This window comes from Fundulus heteroclitus, chromosome 2, assembly GCF_011125445.2.
Source record: "Fundulus heteroclitus isolate FHET01 chromosome 2, MU-UCD_Fhet_4.1, whole genome shotgun sequence".
NCBI lineage: Eukaryota > Metazoa > Chordata > Actinopteri > Cyprinodontiformes > Fundulidae > Fundulus > Fundulus heteroclitus.
The window spans coordinates 33727827-33748290 of record NC_046362.1 but is presented as its reverse complement, the minus strand read 5'-3'; the positions used below and the strand labels follow the sequence as shown (position 1 = coordinate 33748290).

At 41.1% G+C, this 20464-nt stretch overlaps 1 protein-coding gene across 4 annotated transcripts in view; it reads left to right on the top strand.

Annotated features, from left to right (window-relative positions):
- Window positions 1-18254, top strand: part of il34 (interleukin 34) — a 93419-nt gene extending 75165 nt beyond the window's left edge. For 3 of the 4 annotated variants that reach the window (XM_012867625.3, XM_036126119.1, XM_036126112.1), the window contains 5 exons: window positions 563-640; window positions 883-960; window positions 7783-7890; window positions 11047-11230; window positions 16909-18254. In XM_012867625.3, coding sequence (XP_012723079.2) covers window positions 563-640; window positions 883-960; window positions 7783-7890; window positions 11047-11230; window positions 16909-16994 — 534 coding nt within the window. In that variant the 3' untranslated portion in view covers window positions 16995-18254. Of the gene's footprint in view, window positions 1-562; window positions 641-882; window positions 961-7782; window positions 7891-11046; window positions 11278-16908 lie in introns of all 4 variants that reach the window. The other variant, XM_012867626.3, reaches the window with a different exon arrangement.
- Window positions 18255-20464: the final 2210 nt, after the last annotated feature.

Here is a 20464-nt window from a genome sequence, read left to right as displayed (position 1 = left end):
TCTCTGCAGCAGAGCATCTCCACTTCATGTTCTTGATGATGCAAAAAACAGTTCTTTCAGCCGTGAGGCTGTTTGGATGCAAATCGATGATGGCTCCAGCTTTGCTTTGGAGGTAACCACTGCTGCTAACACAAGCAGTCAGGGATGATTTCAACACATCTGCTTGTGTTTTATTGCAATCTGCCGATTAGATTGATGGAGTGATTTCAGCTGGACGTTTTCACAGCTGTGCCTGTGATGTCGATTGTTCTGACACAATGTTAGCTGATCGGTTTGGGCTGAAATGCAGTGGAAATGTGTCAACTTGAAGCTTGTAAAGCTTCGGATCAATTTGCACAATAATCTGAACACAGTGCGAAGTGTCAGCATGTAACCTGAAGCTGCCTGAGTTTGTTAAACACTCGCAGTGTTGCTAAAACGATTCAACTGACTTTCCCAATAAATCTAAAATCACTTTTGCTGCTGAACATGTTGACACTGTTTTAAAGAGTGTTCAACAGATTTTCTTCTGAATCTGTGCTTGGTTTGATGTATAATGTGTCTCTCTGTTTCTCTGTTGCAGAAGCACTACTTCCCCATCAATTACTCCATCCGAGTTCATCATGAGGAAATCTTTAAACTGTCAAATATCAGTAAAATGGTACGAATCATAAGATTTCTTTGTTTTCATCACAGAGTTCAGTTCAGTGCATTGTTTTTTTTTTATTTCATAGAGTTTGCAGCACACTCATTTTATTGCGGTGATCAAATATCTGAATCAATCAGGATTCTGTAGAATTTGTTATGCAGCTTTTTCTGTTTTGTGCCTCTGTTGGCGAGATTTTTGGCTAAAATATAAATAAAGATCTGTTATTTTTTTGTCAACTTTGCTCTGTTTTTCAGAAGTTAAAGGTGGAGGGGTTGGATGAGCTGGTTCTCCAGAGGCTGTGGTTTCAAGTCAACCAGGGTGTCTTAAAAAAGGTAAGTTGTACTTAAAACCCCATGATGACAAATGTTTAAGAAATATCTTCCAATGCTAATAAGACAGGGAGAGCTAGGATCGGCAGCTGCCTATCCATCTGGGAAGATTTTATGAGATCCATCTCATACTATTTAAAGGAGCAATAAGTGAAATTTCACCACTTGGTGCGCTGTTAAGACCAATACAAGATGACCAAAACCAGACCAGTTATCCGCTTAAATTTTACATTATTTGTCAATAAAAGATCACGGTGGGCCAACACATTCTCACTAAGGGTCTATACCGAAACCCGGTTCCAAAACGGCTCCAGGGGCCACGTATCTTAACGGCATTTTTAAGGTCGCACTCAATTTTTCAGGGAGACTCAAAGTGAAACAACATTGTTTTGCGGATCTTCTCCACTTTAAGAAACACACAGACGGGAAAGATGAGAGGGGCTAACATTCTGCTCTCACATGTTCACCTCGTTTACTTTCATCAACACTGTCGGCAACTATTTTAGCAACTTTTCAGACCGCTCTAATAACTTTTTTTATTCAAAAGTGACAAGCAATGGATCTAGCAATTCTTTTCCCGTATTGTTTGAAACTTTGGCAACAAGTAAAAGCACCGATTGCTCTGAGTTTACCGTCTCTTCGGCAAACTGTGAGCTCCTCCTTTTTATTGTTCTATTTCTATAAAAAAAATAATTTTTTACTTTTATTTTGTTTACTTGTGCTCCAAATATTAAAAATAAACCAGTCAGTGATTTGTTTGTTTTTTTACCCTTTTTGTTTTGTACCAATAAGGAGTATCATTAAGAGTAGCAGTATCAATAAATCCTTAACGATACCCATACCTACTTCCTTCAGAGTCACAAGTTGACGCATGGGGTACAACCTTCTCATCATTATTTGACGTGCAGGGTGCCCTCGTATAAAATATTATAGCAACCTTCTTATGTGTAGAAACAAACTGAAAAAAACAGTAAGGATCATATTTTTATCTCTTATTTAATGAAAATAATTTCAGAAATCTTAATTTATTTACCCCCAAAATATAGTTTCAATCTAGATCTGAGGATCAACTGCAGTGATTGTTTGCTTTTAAACATTCCCAAACCATTGTAGGCAAATGATAGTGTTTAAGAGTATGTCAAATAGGTACAATAAGAACTATAGCTTCATATTTGTGACAGTACAGCACTGTTGATGGGCTGCTGACGTGTAAAAAAAAAATTTGAGAAAATGCCATCTAGGGTTCCAAAAGCCTGAAGGGTCTGTTGACATTACATAGATAAGGAACTTGCTTTATTCCTGTTGTTTTCCTGCAGAAGGAAAATGTGTGATCAGATCATGTGCTTGTGAAACCAACTGTGAGTTTTAGCACAAAGTGAAGATTTAACCTGGAGCCACGCCAACAGCACGGCGGCGGTCATTACAAACGCAAGGCGCGTGACAGAAAACAAGATGGTGGACAATCGCATCTTCAAACATTAATGACCCAAGGTTTATAGTATTTTACAGATGCACAAAGCTTTAGTTTCTGTTTATTTGCACTGCATCCATGAGCCCGACTAAAGCTCTGTTTTCAAATGGTGCAAAATGGAAGAAATTAGGCGACTGTTTGGTTCTGATTGGGTGTTTGTGATTAAAACCTTGTTTGGATTAAACTGCAAAATGATCCCACCTGCATTTCAATTAAACAGAGGAAAATAAAAAGATCCTTTATCGTCCCACAGCTAGGAGATTCAGGCAGACCAGCAGCAAAAGAAATTAACGAAGTGTGCAACTGAGGAAGGTGATTTTCTTTTTTTAACTTGCAAAATGAGTGCATGCATATATTTGCATAAAAAACACCAACAGGCTATTTGCAAGAAGGAAAGGAAACCGTGCAAAAACAGCAGGGATGTAAACACTCATGGAGTTTGATGGTTATAAAGTCTAGCAGCTGCTGTGAGGAAGGATCTGTGAAAACTCTCCTTTGTGCACCGAGGATGCAGCCGTCTGTCACTGCAGCTCTGCAACAGCTTCATGCATGGGGTGGGAGACTTTTTGTCAGAGTAACAGCTTAAAACTGCATTTTATGAAAATGGTAAATCCCTTATAAGGCAGCAGGAAGTTACTAGTATGGAAAGTGCAACACACATAGTCAAGAAGTTCCTACTGTGCATTTACTCACGCAACTGGAACCACTAAAGCACAACATGAGTTTCCAGGTTTCCATAATTACAGAGGAATCATAAATCCCTGAGATATTAAAGGCTGAGTGCTGGACTGATACGCAGCAGCTGACTGAAATAACCGATCAACTCACTTAGCTCCAAATACCAGCCGCTATTAGGTTACGTGTCAGTCAAATGCAGTTATAGGAAGTTATTATTCATAAGTGGTCGCCATTTATCCTGGTAATTCCTGACGTGTGATTCTCGAGAGTGAGGCAGAGAGGCAGAGATCCTGCCAGAACAGAAGTTACATCGGTTTATCATAGAGATCTGGAATATTTACAGCATTAATACTTTTTAGAAACGGGTTTGTTGAGCCGGAGGTGGGAAAGCTGTGTGAACAGCGTGTGCTGGCACGCAGAGACAGATAAGCAAACATGGGAAACAATAAAGGTTTAATGGTTTCTGTCTGCTCTAGGAGCTGATTTGACCTGCAGGTTTGGTTATTCGACAGCGTTTACTGTTACCTTTATTAAGAAGTAAATCATTAAACACACTTCTCAATAATAACATGCATGACAGAGAGGACTGTAAAAAAGCAGCCGGCATGCAGGAACGCCTTTATCAGGAACAACTCTCAGCAATGGTTCTCTGATTTTCAGCTCACTCTTCTTTTAGACGTTGCTTCACTGTATTTGCCATCTGTGAGGTTCCACCACAACATTTCCATAAGACGGAGGTCTGTACTTTAACAGGGACACCACTTTATTTGTTTGTTTTTTGGACTGTCTGAGATAATTTTCCTGTTTGGGCCAGACTGTCGGACAGATGGTGGCATACAGAGGAGTTCCTGGTGCATTCGACACCTAGAAGATGCACCGAATGCCAAACCACCAAATCTGCACCATGGTGGCGTTTGTGCTGATACTCTGGGTTCTCGTTTCCTCCAAACATCTCTGCTTCAGTCTCTGTCCGAAGGACATTGCTCCAGTGCCTTTGTGATTCACTTGAACTCAGCTTTGCAACCCTTTAGGTCCTGCAGCTATATTGATTTTAGAGAGAAGTGGCTTTCTCCTTTACCCCCGTGGAGGCCTGTAGAGTCTGACATGGAGCTGTTGGGTTTTTCTGTAATTTCATGAAGCGTTGCGTGCTCTGATGTTGACTCCCGGAAATAAAAGCAGATTGTTTTAGATGCTTTCCAGTCGTGAATAATCTTTCTCTCTGTAGAATGGTGAACGTGTAGCAAAAGCTTTATGTCCCTGCTCAGGTTGATACGCATTAACAATTGCTTCCCTAAACTCATTGCTAATGTCTTTCCATCCTGGCATTGTGTTATACACCAGTATAATCCAGCAGCATTGCAGTTGTACATAATATAGACCACAATTGAAGGATCTAGATGTAAAAAGGAAAGATTTAAAAGCATAAACTGTTCCCCTTTTAATAAAATCTTAGGGAGAAAACCGCGTCCTCTTTGGAGGTTAGGTTTGATGAGGTTAGCGTAAAATTTTGTCTCTCGCTAGATTCTAACACTAGGAAAAATTACGTTTGTTTTTTTTTCAAAACTTAAACTACGTTCATGTACACAATTTAATCTACGCGTGTAAAGCTTATACACTCATCCTTTAAAACACCCAACCTCAAGTTCCTCTCCACTATAGATTAGATTTAATTTTTAACTTTCCAGGCTGCGGCGTAAGAAACACCAAGATGTGCAGAGGGACAATTATGCAGCAATTGGCTTTAAAGTCCCTGGATTTGCGCCGCGATGCAAGAACCAATTTAGCTTTCAACACACCTGTTCTCCTCCCAGAGCTGTGCAGACATAGGCGCTGCTCCTCTCGCTTTTCTCTGCTTTTTTTTCCTACATTTTATCAGTCAGTCGTCTCGTCAAATACAGCCGCTTTATACAAGCAAGCTGAGTGCACAGTAATATCACATAGATAAAGTGGTAAAATAAGCAAATAAAAATAATGATTGGGATGTAATTATGGTATGTGCAAACATTTTGATGCTGTGTGACGGTTATTTGATTTTCATCATCATGTCACAGATTTCTTAATTCAGTCTAATTGGTTAATCTCTCCTTTCAGTAGGAGCACCTTTGTGTATTTTTTTTGAACTATCAACCAATCACAGCTGTTAAAAGACAGCACCTCCTACGTAAGATAGATGTTTCTGTTGTCTCCTTCATCAGAGTCGCTCTCAGCAGCGTCTGAATGGCTAAGACTCCTAGGTCGGCATTTTTAGGTTGAGATAGGCGCTCTCTGAGAGGAATCTGGGAATCTTTGTGAATATGGAGAGATCATGTGAAGGTTCTCACGCTCCCATTTCAAGACGTTTTTAAATTGCAGCTTAAAGGTTTCATTTGTTCGCCTAAATTCTTGTCTGAGGGAGGAAAAGGTGGTCCTCCTTCCTCTGTTCCCCAGAGAAAACAGGAATTACCACACCGACCATTGAGTCAGTGTTTTCTGAGTTTCTGGTTCTTTTTTTTAATCTTTTCTGGGTTTTTAACGGCACTAGTGGCACGTTTTTCTCATAATGGGCTAACAGGAAAGGGAGTTTGAGTGAGGGGGGGAAGACATGCGGATAAGGACCTCAGGCTGGAATCGAAGCCGGGTCAGCCGCGTCAAAGACTATATGGGTCCTGCACCATCGGAGCACGGCCAAGAGTTTCTGGTTCTTAAATTAGTCAGCAGCTTCTTCTTTCCAGCAATAATCCGTCATCCATACATTTTTTGGTGTATTATTCTGTACACACACTAATATAAAAAAGGTTTTTATGGTGACTGAATGTGACGCTTATGTCATGTACGCCTGTAGTCGTTTGATCTGTCGGCCATGTGCTGGACAAGCACAATACAGTTAATCTCGTTTCGGTTCTGATAAACTAGAGCAACAACACAGCATGTTAACCCTTTAAAGCCTGATTCAGGCAATTGTGATGAAACTTCACATTTAAAAAAATAAATGAATTAATAAAACATAAGGCTTTCAAATTTAAATTGTATACGTTAGACCAAAACATATATTTTCCTCATGTTTTCTGCATTTTTATATAGGGTGTGTAAGATATATTCATTTGTATCAGAAATATTTGTATTAAAGGTGATACATTTGGAGTTACAGGGTCACACAATGTCGATCACAGTAGGAGAGAAAAACAATTATTAGCCCTGAGACACCTCGTCTGGTCCGATGGATCATATTCTCCATCATATGGATCGATAAATGTGTCCTCGGGAGGACATTGCACCAGGATGCATTGTGGGAAAAGGGTGTTGCTGGGAATCCTTGGGTCTCGGATGTTCCTCTGGCACGTAGCTCCAGCCTGAGCATCGTTGCCCTTCGTAGTGGCCCCTCCCAGCAGGAAAAAGATATGATGCTGTCAGAGAGGTTTGAGGGACACAACTACCAGTTTAAGGTGTTTCCCTTCCCTCTAGAGCAGGGGTGTCAAACATATGGCCCGCGGAACAATTTAGTCTTGCCCACTGGCCAAATAGATTATCATCCCCCCCCCCCAGTGTCCTGTCTGGCAATGTGGCAATAAGAATTGTTGTCTTAATGCCAAAAAGAGCTCATCAGATTTGACTTTCATAAGTGGGGCAGTACTGCTTTTGCCATAGTGCTCCGCTTGATTTATGAATGTGAATAGTTTTATTATGATTCATGCAGGGAATATCTCAAATGATATGGGCACTACAATGGGAAAGTAGGAGAGGAAAGGAAGAACAGGAAGAAAAAAAGAAAAGGTGAAAGAAACAGGAGATAAAAGGAAGAGAATGATAAAACAATTATTGAAAAAAACTTGTACTTTGTTTAATAGAAAATCTGCAGTTCCTATATTGTCCACGAGGGGCGCTGTGTTTTAATCATCAGATGGTAGCCCTGAGCGTCAGATGTGGAAAATTGATTTTAAATAATTTCTTAATTTTTATCTGTGTGATGTATTTTGTCATGCAGGAGAGTGTTTTTAAGTTCCAAAAAATGTGAATAAATGTTTTTCAACATTGTATAATCACTGTGATCAGTTCTTATGCATAATGCACTTAAGTAAATGTTTAACTGAGTAAAAGTATTGTTGAAATTGCACATACTTTTCTTAAAAACGCTGCAGTTATTCATAATATATTGTGTAAAAGTGAAATTCATTTAATATAAAAATCAACAACAAGTCCACTTTTATTAGTTCTATTTAATCTTGCAATGAGTTTACTCGTGTGGCCCTCTTGAGATCAGATTAAGCTGAATGCGGCCCCTAAACCAAAATGAGTTTGACATCGCTGCTCTAGAGCATCCCATAGATATTCTGGACGGATAATTTCAATCCGTGCAGACTCCGTCTTCTGTCTTCCAGGCCTTATAGGATCTATTGTTGGCTGAATGCAGCCAGATAGAACCGAGGAGGAGACGGGTCAGGATGGATTTGGCCTAGAAACTGAGAAGATCATCATGACAGATTGGAGGGGGGGAGACTATAGCAACTATTCAGTCTTATGGAGACCTGAGGAAAAAAAACAAGGCAGTTCTTAGTAGTTGCATCTTGAAATCTGTGCAACAGCAAATTAATTGGAAGCCTTTTTGTATGTTATGCTTTTGCAATGATTAGATTTAAAAAATATATACATATTTGATAGGGTTGTAGCATCTATAAACTGGAACTGCGTTTGTATTTCAGATCATCCGGGTATTGCCGGAGAGACATCCGTCTCGTCCGTACACGGCAGAGTTGGAGAGGCGGTTCAGGGATGCTGAGGGAGTCTTCGTTCATTCGCATCCTGCTGAGGTAAGACGGCGCTCACGTGTCTGCTCCGCAGCTGCGCTCAAGTTCTTCCTAAATGAACCGCTTTAGTAACGAACGTCACATTGATTTCATCTGTTAACATTGGTAACTAACTCCATCCCATTGCTGGAAATCTGAGGGCAGCTTCTGTCCACGGTTAAAAAACAAGAGTTCAGCGGAGGTGAACGCAGGAGATGCAGCGCATGATCATTCAGTAAAGTGCAGATGCTGGAATAAATACCGGTTGTGTCTGAGAGTTTTCCTTTTATAACGGCTTATCTGCGCTGGGATTGTTTTTAAATCCAATATTTCAATCCGGTTTATTCAGTTTAGACCATTTTCCAGAGGCGCATTAACGGCCACGGCTCCCCTGCAGACAGCGCCACGCGGTGCCCCGCGGCCCCATAAGGGAGCAGATAAGTGAGGAGAAGACTGCCGGCCGGGTCTGGAGCAAAGCTCATCAGATAGCTGCAGCTGGATTTATATCTCACTCGTCCTCTCGTGATTTGCAGTTTGAAGTATTTCTTCTATTCATGTCTTTAATGAAGGATTTGTTTTACAGATAAACTAAACTAAAATAGAGGCTCTTTTGTTGGCCCCGTCTGGGACCCCAGGTAGTTTTTATCTCCCTCAAACATTAGGATCTCAGACTGCTGTGGTCACATTGCTGAAAAGTTTTATCTTTTTCCCCAAAGAGCAGTACCAGTAATGACCCCAAATCACATTAAGGGTTATTTTTCAAAGCTTTCTGACATTTTAAAACTTTAGATTACATTCCTGAAGGAGCCGTGGAGCCCTCCTTAAAATTCAATTAAATTCAGTTTATTTATATAGAGGCAAATCACAATAGATGTTGCTTTAAGTGCTTCTTGAAAGCCATGATATGCTGCCGGGAACATTGCATAGAGATATTTTTGTATTTATATCAAATCGATGTGAATGTGGAGCCCAGACTCTTGGATTTGGTTCTATGGCTGCATTCATGCATGAGGTGATAATCAGAACCAATCAGATGCCCAGCCCACTTAAACTGACTCCTTTGGATAATATAATACGAATTACAGAGTTCCTCTAAAGCTGATCCCGGCGGCCCTCCAGAGGAAGCTCATTTCAACAGCTTGTATCTAGGATCTCGTTCTTTTGGTCCCGATCCAGACCTCACGGCTATAGATGAGGCTCAGAACGTAGATGGAGCAGTAAATAACATATAACAGAACAATCTGGAGGATTATACATAGTCTTTGCTGTCCTACATTAACTTCTGCACTGATGCTGTCCTGCCCACAAAGACAATCAGAGTGTTTCCTAACCAGAAACCATGGGTGGACAGCTTGATGGGGTCCCTGCTGAAAGCCCAGGATGCGGCGTTCAGATCTGGAGACAGACGGGCCTGCAGCAGGAGTAGAAGTGACTTAACAAAAGGCATCCAGAAGGCAAAGCTCAGGTACAAGCAGCGCAGTGAGGACCACTTCAGCAGCAACAACCCACGCAACACGTGGAGCAGCACCAGGACCATCACGGACTACAAGTACAGCGACCGGCAGCTCAGCAACGACCCGGCTCACCAACAAGCCCAAGGTGGTGGGGATAGGGAAACACACATCCGCCCCACTCATGTCTCACTTCCAACAATAACGAGACCCACTACAGAGAGGAGGTTCACAATCAGACACAGTGGTGCTCCAGGAACAACCTCTTCCTGAACTCCAGCAAGACCAAGGTGTTCATGGTGGGCTACAGGAGGTCCAGGAAGACTGAACACACTCCTCTCTTCATACAGGGGGAGGTGGTGGAGTGTGTGGACGCACTTCCTCTGACCTCTCCTGGACTGTGAACACCTCCCATCTGGTGAAGAAGGCCCAACAACGGCTCTTCTTCCTCAGGAAGCTGAAACAAACTTGACTTCCCACTAAGCTGTTAAAAAAACCTTTGCAGCGTTACAATAGAAAGCATTTTATGTCTCAGGGTAACAGTGTGGTATGGGAGCTGCACAGTGCAGGAGACAAAGGATTTGGCATGGGTGGTGAGGACAGCACAGGGGATTGTGGGATGTCGTCTACAGGATTTGGACACAGTTTATGTTGCACGAGTCCAACAAAAGGGTCAGATGTACTGCCACTGTCAGGGTGCAGTTTTTGCCTGCTGCACCCTGAGCATTTCCAGCACCATCCTCCTCTTGTCCAGCCCTGATTCCACTCTCCTATTCACCCACACCTGTCATCAATCATATCGGACTCAATCCACCTGCAAGCCTCCCTATAAAAGCCTACCTCAGTCAGCTCTTCCCTGCCGGATCATCTGCAGTATTCATCATTCTTCTGTGTACCTCACGTCTGCCTGCCTGAGTTCCCTTCGCCTCTCAAGCCTCAGCTCCGCCGTCCAGTTCCAGCAATCATCACACAAACCTGCTACAATCTGGTACAGCCTCCGGTCATATTACCATTATTCAACATCTTCAATAAAGACACTATAAACGTGGCTCTGTGTGTGGCTGAAATTGGGTTTGACAGTACGCTTCATGACAGCCGCAGACCCCACCCACCCAGGCAATGCACTGTTTGTCCTCTTTGTCTCACTTCCATCCGGTAAATGTTTCAAAAACATTAAATCAAAATCTAATAGACTCAAAAACAGCTTTTTTGCAGTGTAGAGCAGCATGGCTAAAAAAAATCAGGACTAGGAAGATTCATGTCTTGTGGTTAGAAAATTCAACAGATCAGAAACACTCAGGTGGTTTCTTCTTATGGAAAGAGATTCTAGCAACCATGGACCAACTTCAAGCATAAAGACAAGATGGGTTCACCCTCATTTAACACACAGCGTCAGCATATCAGTTAGAGCTCCAACAGGAGCCGGGACTAGAAATATTCACCCAGAACAGAAATCTGATTGATTCAGTAATAAAAAAAACATTTGAAACTTTTGCATGCTTATAAATCTTCTTTAGAAGAAAAAAAAGAAACGTAAACCTGCCAAAAGCCCCAGTGTCTGGACCTGATGATAAAAATCCAAACAAAAGCTCTTATATTCTAACCCCCGAACTGTGATTCTCAAGTGCTTTAATGCTGCAGCAAATCATATGTCCAGCCACAAAGAGGCGATCTGTCAGTCTCTCAGCTATATGTGTGTGTGTGTGTGTGTGTGTTTCGGTGTGTCTAGGTGTTCCAGCAGGAGCTCCCAGAGACGATCCAAGACATTTGGGATCAGTTAACAGAGGAGCCCGATAGGGTGCCGGAGTCCAGCTGGAGGTTTGCTTCTCCAAAATCCCTGGTGGACAACTTGTGCCATACCATGTACTGCCTCTTCTGGGAGTGCTTTTCCAGCACAGAAGCTTCTCAGGACTGTGAGTTCTACACGGAAGACGTTTAAATCCCTTCAGTGACGCTTCAGGTTGTAAATGAGCGCCGCCCATGCACATATGAATGTTTCACCCAATCCACACGCATGCGATTTCTTACATGAAAATGTATGTTTGCATGCTGATCTGTTCCATGTGGCGTTTAGGCTGAAAGCTGACACTGAGGCAGGTCTTTTCTGGGAGTTTAGCATGCATCCAGTTTTTTTTTTTTTTTTTTTTTTTTTTAGCTTTCCGATGTTGCGAAAGTGTCTCTGCTCAGCTCATGATCAAAGATGATCCGGTGCTTTGATGCTCCAGGTTGGGCTGCAGCTTCTGCCAGGCCATCTGGCCAGATTGTTGTGCCTGCGGGTTCTCAAAAAGCCATGTTAATATGTAACCTGACAATCCTGGACGTTGCCTTACACAGCACCATCTGCAGAGCCGCCACTGGAAAGTGTTTGTCAAAGAGGTGCAGGCACTTTCACAAAATCCTCAGCAGGTGTGAAAGCAAACCATTCATCTTTGTCAATCATCGCCCAATCACGTGCAATCACCGCAAACCAGATTTTCTGTGATAAAACAAGACAGGGTGTTTCAGAGTACAGCGGCTTCAATGAAGGCTGACCTGTGGAGGGTATCAGGAGGACTTGGGATCTAGGTAAAAGAGCCATCTGCCAAGGTCTTTCTCGTGATATTAGCCTGCTGTCCTTATTTCTGAGGCCCCATCATGTGGCAACTGGCCATGTGATCAGAGAAATTCATTCTACTCAGTTCTGTGCCTGATTTGGCCTTTGCTCTGCTCAGAGTCCTGTAGGGAGGACAAGAATATGGCCGCTTCCCATTTTAGCCAAATAAACTAAATTTATTCATTAATCTCCTTTTGAACACATAAACCTGGGTGACATCCCGTTATCAATCTATAGATGTGGCTATGATGATGCAGTTAAAGCTGTTTCTTTCCGCAAGGTTCAGAAGTGTGTTTATGGGAATTTTGACCAGCCTTCAAACATGTTAAAGCTGTTCTGTCGGGTTGAGGTCATTACTCTATTCAAGCCAGTCAAGTTCTTCCACATGCCGTATTTTTCTGTTTTTTTTTTTTTTTTTTTTACATAGTTTGGCCGATCCTGCAACTTATGTTCAGGTGTGACTTATATACATACCTCTCAACTTATGACGATTGTTGAGAGTGAGATTGTTGACGGGGGGGGGGGTGCTGTTGGTCGATTGAAGACGGTCCAACGGGGGGGGGGGGGGGGGCTGGTGCTGTTGGTCGATTGAAGACGGTCCAACGGGGGGGGGGTGTTATTCGATTCAAGACGGTCACTATTATACCGGACTTTAATAACACATGCCGACTTACCATTTTATTCGCACACAACACGGACCGTAGAACTGTTTCACTTTGGATGAGGGAACCTTGTTTGCGCGGCGCCGGTCCTTGCAGCTGTGTTACCGCTACTACTGGACGTGCGGAAACCATTGTACCGCAAATTGGTTCCGCCATGACGTGAAGCGTCCGTACGCGTGCGTTTCAAGAGTGAGATTTTCATTGTAAGATTGAGATTTTCAAAGTAATGCGTGTGAGCGTGTGCAATTGATGAAATGCGTGTGTCACACGGTCAATGCGTGAGAGTTGAGAGCTATGCTTATATATCAAATTTAAATGGTAAATCATCTTGACAAGCATGAATCAAGGAGAAAACATTACAGACTGTAGTATATATATTCATTGTATGATGTCCCAGTGTAGTAAAAGAGCTGAGCAGAACGCGCCTTCCCCGCCCTGTCAGCGCTGCAATCATGCAAAACAAACCAACCACAAGACAGATTCTCAACAAAATCAGAGTCATCCCCGGTTTTCGTTACAGAAATCTTAACTTAAAAATCTATTGAAACATTAACTTATAGACAACAAAGACTGACAACATGTCTGTATGTTGTTTCACTGTTTCAGTCTGCATTCACGCAGAAGAGCGTTGTGTAGTGAAGCTCGTAGGAAACAGACCGTGACAGAACCTGTTACTGGGCTGTCTGTGAAGCTAACAGCAGCTAGCGCTAGCTTACAGCTCTGTTGTCCGGGCGGGTTACAACTTCACTGATGCATATAGTCCGGTGCGACTTATGTATGTTTTTTTACTTCTTTATGATGCATTTTTTGACTGATGCGACTTATTTTCCAGAGCAACTTATAGTGCGGAAAATACGGTAGTTACAATCTGATGCTGTTTAATGTTTTCTTTGTGTTTTAATTTGGTTTGCTCTCAAAACCAATCCATGATTCCTTTAAAGCTGAGCCAATTGAACCTTCACCCCTCTGACGTGATTTTAAAGTTAACAGGAAGAGGGGCCTTTAATAAATTCTCCCTAAAACGACATACAACCTTGGGCCAGCCCCATATTTCTTTCTGAGGGTATACAGTATTAATTACTTGCATGTTTGCAGTCTTGCAATTTTATATCTATTCAAATATGTTGAAACAAAACACAATAGTACTTCAGATTTTCTTTTTTTCTGTGTGTTTTTGCTTTTCTTTCTCAAACACATGTTTCAATATCATCAAACAAATTTTAAAATCAAACAAACATAACATGGGTAAAAATAAGAAGCCGTTTTCAACTGGTAATCTAATTTATTTAAGTTTCTGTGAGCTGCTCCAGTTTTAAACTGTGTTTCTTCAGACAGGACTGGGCCTTCTAGCTACTATCACTAAAGTCCTATTATTGTCTGTGGGGAAAATGTTCCCATTTTGTAGCTAATTTAATTAACATCCTATGATGGGTAACAACCAAAACTCACTGTACAGGCTACTATTCCTGGTTTAAAGAACACCTAGATAGCAAAATGTCTGCCTAATTTATTTTCCTTTTTTAACTTCACTACCTCGTACCATAAGTACATAACCGTTGCAGTAATCAGTTCTACTAAAGATAAACGCATGGATTAGTTTTTCCAGATCCTGCTGAGACATCAGTCCTTTAATCCTGGAAATGTTCCTCAGGTGATAGAAAGCCGACCTTGTAATTGTCTTTAGATGCTTTTGAAGGTTCAGGTCTGAGTCCATCACTACACCCAGATTTCAGGCCTGATCAGTGGTTTTTAGCTGAAGCGACTGAAGCTGTGAGCTAACTTTTGATCACTCGTCTATTTGTCTGAAAATTATTACTTCAGTTTTGGTTTTACTCAATTGAAGAAAATGTTGCCACATCCTTGCATTGGTTTCTTCTAGGCATTTACTCAGAGCTTGAACGGGTTCATAGTCACCTGGTGACATGGTGATGTAGAGCTGTGTGTCGTCTGCATAGTTATGGTAGCTGATGTTGTTTTTTATGATCTGAGCTAGAGGGAGCATGTAGATATTGAAGAGGAGGGGACCCAGGATGGACCCTTGGGGAACCCCACATCTGACTTTTGTCATCTCTGATGTAAAGTTACCTACTAACACAAAAAAGTCCCTTTAAGTAGGATCTAAACCAGTGGAGTGCTGTACCAGAAAGGCCGACCCAGAGTTCCAGGCGCTCTAACAGAATGGAGTGATTGACAGTATCAAATGTTGTACTAAGGTCCAATAGAACCAGCACTGTGGTTCTTCAACAATCTGCATTTATATGGATGTTATGGCCAGAGGCCATGTTTGATTCCCATGAAGCTTTGCAGTTGCAACTTCATGATTTGCTGGCACAGCTGTGCCTTCACCGGTCTGGGATTGGTTGGCCTTTCCTCTCCTGTCTCCTCCCATTGGATATCTTGCTGAAGCGTGATTGGACTTTTCATCCAATTGATGTGAGCATTGTCGCTTTGTTGCTCGGGTTGTTTTGAAACTTGCTTTGCTCTTGACTTGTTGCTGTTTAGTATTTCTTTCTTGAGGATTTTGCTAAGCTCTTTGTGGAAAACCTGGTGCTTCAGGTTGGCAAATGATTGAGTTTTATTCCAGTTGTTCAACTGTTAAAGTTTAGTTTTAGTAAGCTCTGTTTTACATGGCTGGAATTTGGATTTGTTTAATCTTTTTTTATGTATCCAAGGTTTTATTTTTGGTAAACTTCAGTTGGTGGTTGGTACTTGTTGGAGTACCCTCCTTTTGTTCTTTTTATTTTGGCAAAGCTTGAAACACATAACAACAAATTGGTTGTTATTCATAAAAACCATTTACATTTGGTTAAAGGTTACCGTTCCTTTTTCCCCTGGCTGAGTTGGGTCGTAACAATGGATGTCATTGAACACCTTCACAAGGGCATTAAAGTTCTCATTGGGTTCCTCTCGTTAGACTTTAGAGAAACTTTGCAAACATACTGCTGGTCATAAATACAAAAAAATATATAAGAATAAACCAAATGAGCAGTTTAAACCTCTCAGAACTGATCCCATGAGGAAATTTCACCGTCTCCTGGTAAAGCCCATCCCTGGGGTCAATCTACAAGCAAAAGGCCAAGGTCTTGACAATAATGTCACCGACACCTTCAGTAGACAGACGTTGGTTTAACAGTGTGTGCAGGAGGATTGCATTGGCCTAATGAGCAGCAGATTTTCTGGCCCCACAGACGCTGTGTGGCATTGCTGGTGGTTAAATTGGACAGAGCATGATGGATTCTGAGCTGCTAGGGAGGAGAGAGACCACAGACGAAGGTTTGTGGATGTGTGAAAGGGTTAGGGTGTTAGGGTGAAAGCAACAAACTGGGATTGTTTCTCAGTGCAAAGGAGATTAGGAGTGAAACTTGGCTTAAAGGGAAAAACAGGAATACATCACTCTCACTTGACCTGACAAGATGCTGCCCAGAAAACAAACCTGAAGTGAAGATGAAACCTACAACTCCCTGGATATGTATATAAAGTCTAGATGATACAAAAAACTGCATCTCTGAAACTGGGACTTGTTTGAAGGCGAGTCTGAGTGCAGAGCTTCCCCTTCTTTATAAACTTTAAAGAAATTTGGGTATTGAGTTTCCACAAAATCTACTTTCCCTAAAAATTAAAATAAAATCTTATTCAACTGAACAGAATTCAGCTCCAGTTTTTTGTTTTGTTTTTTTGCATTTTTTAGCTTTGTTGTCCCACTCCATTTAAATAGTGTGGTTTAGTTACGTATTTACGAAGGGTTGAAGCTAAAAAATAAAAACAGAGAATCTGCTCTGATAAATCTCCTGACTGGTCAGCTTGACACAAAAAGTATCAACATTTCTGGATTCTGTGCTTAAACATATTTATTCTTGGAGAGAATACAAAATACAAAAGCATTAAAAGCAGAAATTATTTTTCTTTAAATCAGAAATAGTAGACTATAATGTGATTTTAAGTAGTGTTGCATCATTGGATGTTTAGGAAATTTGCTAAAAAGTTGGAAAACTTTCCCCATTGGCGATGATAAAACTTTAGTGAACATCCAGTCCTGTTAGCAGAAACACAGTTTAAGATTGGAACAGCTGACAGGGATTTAAATGAATGAAGTTAGCAATTGAAAACTGCTTTTGCATCTACTTAGTCATAAGTGAGACCTTTGACCATACAGGGGGATAAACAGGTGGATTGTACAAATTGTTTAAAATCCATGCTGTTAAGCTAGAAGGACACTTTTTAATTCAAACTGAATGTAAGATGTTCTACAATCAGAGTATAAAAGAGAATCACTTTGATTTATTTCAATTAGGTTGAAATCATAACATAGATGTTTTTTTTTTCTGTTTTTTTTCAGACTGTGAAGTCTCTCATTCAAAGAAAGGCAGAAAGACCCTGAACCAAAAAGTGGAGATGGAGCCCACAGAGCCCACAGAGTGGTAATTTCCCTCTTGATGCTGCCCAGAGACTCCAATGATTATCCCTCCTGAACTTCGGGGTTCACAGTAAAAAACCTATTTCAACAAGTCATTTCCAAATGTACCAAACTGGGGCCAAGATTGTGGTATTGACTGATAAATAAACTTGGCATGCCTCCACCGGCGAGATCCGACAGAACATATTGGCACGGTGACGGTGCCTGTAATTAATTTAAGAGCGTATGGACTTTCCATGTGACTGAAATACAGAGGGACATTGATAGGGACATTGAGGACTTCAGCTGGGACGTCGGCTCTTCTTCCCGCCAGAGGACATCTCTGGCTGAGGGTCTGGTCTGCGCCTGGTAACTCGTCTATCAGATGTGTTTATGTTTTTATATATGTTAATAATGATGACCAATGCTTTGTTTGCTGAGACGGGTTCTTTGAGAAGGAGCTTCTCAGTGAGAAGCTAACAGAAAGAGGCAGACTGTGTACCATAGCCAAGTATCCCAATATATCGTTATTTAAAAACAAATGTTTTACAGCTGTGCTACAGGCCTGGATTGCATAATCAAAAAAGCTCTCCAAAAACTGTGTTCATTTTCATTCACTGTTCCGTGTATTTATGTTGTTATTTTTTTTTTATATGTGCAAAAAGGAAGAAAAATGAACTTGGTCAACTGACGGCATATTTATCTTCCTTCATCTGAGCTCTGTGTTCAGTATAAATCTGTTTCAGTTTGTTTTTATCAGGTATACCATGATTTGAAAGGCTTTGTGGAGGATGATGATGATGAAAGATGTATAATTGGCAACAGAGTTTTGTTTGAGGTTCTTGACTTTTTGAAAGCAATCTGGACAGATACCAAACGTGTGCCTTTGCAAAACATGACAGGTGTTGAGAGTTTGGTCTCGATGGGGAAATTAGAGAATCTTCCGACTGGGGTTTTACTACGAAAGACGCGCGTGTTCCCTGAAGTGCTTGGCCGTGCTTTCACAATTCATAATCCGCACCAAAGATATGACGACGAAGAGCCAAGCGCACAATGCCATAAGGATAAAGCCAGCAGAGATACTGTCACTTCCTGAGCAGGACGGGGCAGAAAGTGTGAGAAACACCATAAATTCTCCATTCATCTGATGGAGAACTAAACCACAGACTGCCCAAAGTAGTCGCTGTCAACTTCCCAGAATTGGACATCACAGGAAAAATAATTATACCAGGGTTCCCACGGGTCCTTGAAATCCTTGAAAGTTTGTGAATCTGAAAAAATAAATTCAAGGCCCTTGAAAGTTCTTGAAAACAGCCAAAAAAACACCTTGTCCTTGAAAGTCCTTGAATTTTTTTTGTGGGGTTGAAAGTTCACACGGATGACGACTCGTGTCATTATTTTAGTACCACACGATCTTTTAAAATTATGTTGATTCCGCAGACTTTTAATTTGCAAAAGTACGTTCGCTCTTCTTCGTTAGTTGGTAGGCTACGGTTTAGGCCTACGTGCGTCCAATAGGTTACATTCACGCAGTGTTGCCAACTCAGCGACTTTGTCGCTATATTTAGCGACTTTTTAGAGTCAAAGTCAAAAACTATCTTAATCAAAGATGAAAGTAAGTGAAACAAATTGATATAATTCTAAACATCTCAATGCTGCACTTTTTTCCATAAAATTCCATGAAGCGGTAGACTAATGTACATCTTATATGTAATGTAGTATGGCTTAGCCATGTACTGTGGATATAAATGTAGGCAATAAATATGATCAATATCAATGTAGGCTATAAATTAAGTCCACTTTCTTGCATTGCTTCTGACCCAACAACTTCTATGCCGTTTAGTCTTTTATTGAATTTGCATTGTATTAAAATATGATAACCTATTCAGCGGTCACAGTAGGTAAATGTGTGGTCCTTGAATTTGAGGAAATTGGTCCTGGAAAGTCCTTGAAATGTCCTTGAATTTGATGTTCACCAAGGTGGGAACCCTGTTATACTAAATAATTCAGAAGCTTAATGGGTGTAAGCAGCAGACTGCCTTAGCGTCACATCTGTTTCAGTTTGTGACGTCCTCAAACAGAATCAACAGAAGGACTTTAAAGTTTTAAGGTACGTTATGACTCTGAGACCCGCGAACTTTCTTTAATCCTGGCCGGTTTCTTTGTTAATGACCACAATTGACCACAATTCACATAAAGGCTCCCATCATGCATATAAAAGCTGAGATCTTTTTTTTTTTTAGCAACAAAGCGATAACCGATAGTACCTTTACATGTACCGACTCCATGGAAAACTACAGCTGCATCTAATCTTAACGAGACTTTGCTGACGTAGACTTCTTTGTTTAATCCATTCTGAGGCGGGTGGCGAGATGGCTCCGTCTGGGAGTAAAACCCGATGTTCTTCCCCTAAATTTGGGAATATCTTCACAGCACCTACTGTGAAACTGAATATGATGTTCTATAATTATTGTCATTTCAAAGCCACAGGAAGTTTTTCATATTTCCAGATATTTAATTAAAAAAGCCTGAGAGCCGCGTATCAAAGGAACATAAGAGCACCAGCGACACACTGATCCTTTAATGATGGTCATGGAAAATGCTGTTGCGTGCTAAAGTCACATCAATATGTTGAACTTACGATTTATTGTCTTTATTTTATCATGCTCGTGGACTCTGCGTTGCCACTCTGAAGGTCATCTGCCAGAAATGGTTTCTGTAGCTGCAGGAGATAGACGACAGAAGCTCGTTCACCGTCTGTCTCAGAAATATTTCTGCCCTTGGCTATAAAAGACATGTACTGACTCTGTAGGTCAAAGCTCACACTCCATCTTGGAGGCCTTGTGTTACAGTCTCTGCTCTCATCTTGTAAAAGATACTTTAATAAACCTGATTGAGTGATTTACATTTTACCAGCGCTTAGATAATCTGATATTTCCACCACAATTATCCACAGGGATTGTGGTTGTTTTTTGTTTTCTTTGTACCACAGTTAAAAAAAAGTCTTAAAACTGAGTTTTTTTGTTTTGTTTTTTTACTTTGAATGAAGAATTTACTCCCTCTGACGGCACGGACCACTGATTTAAAATCTGGAACAGATAAAGTCACAATAATGTAAGCTAATATGACTGAATTATAATGCTGAAACAGTTCAACCAAACAGAAAATACTTTAAACTCTCTCTTCACAAAACTCAACCCAAATGTTTCTGCTGAATGGAAAAAGTTTCCAATTTTTTAGAATTGGTCTAAACTGGGGGCGGTACGGTTGAGGGTTGGTCTGCACGGCTTCTTCTTCACAGCATGGAGGTGCTGGGTTCAAATCCCTGTGTATGTCTGGGTTTCCCTGGATTAATTGGCAACATTGAAAGGTACCTAGGTTTGTGTACTTGTACATTTTTTCTTCTGTTATAAGGGACCCGTCCACAGTGTACACGATACCGACCCCCCGTCATGTCCGGACTTTATGAAGCAGCTGTAGAGAAAAAGACTGACGATGA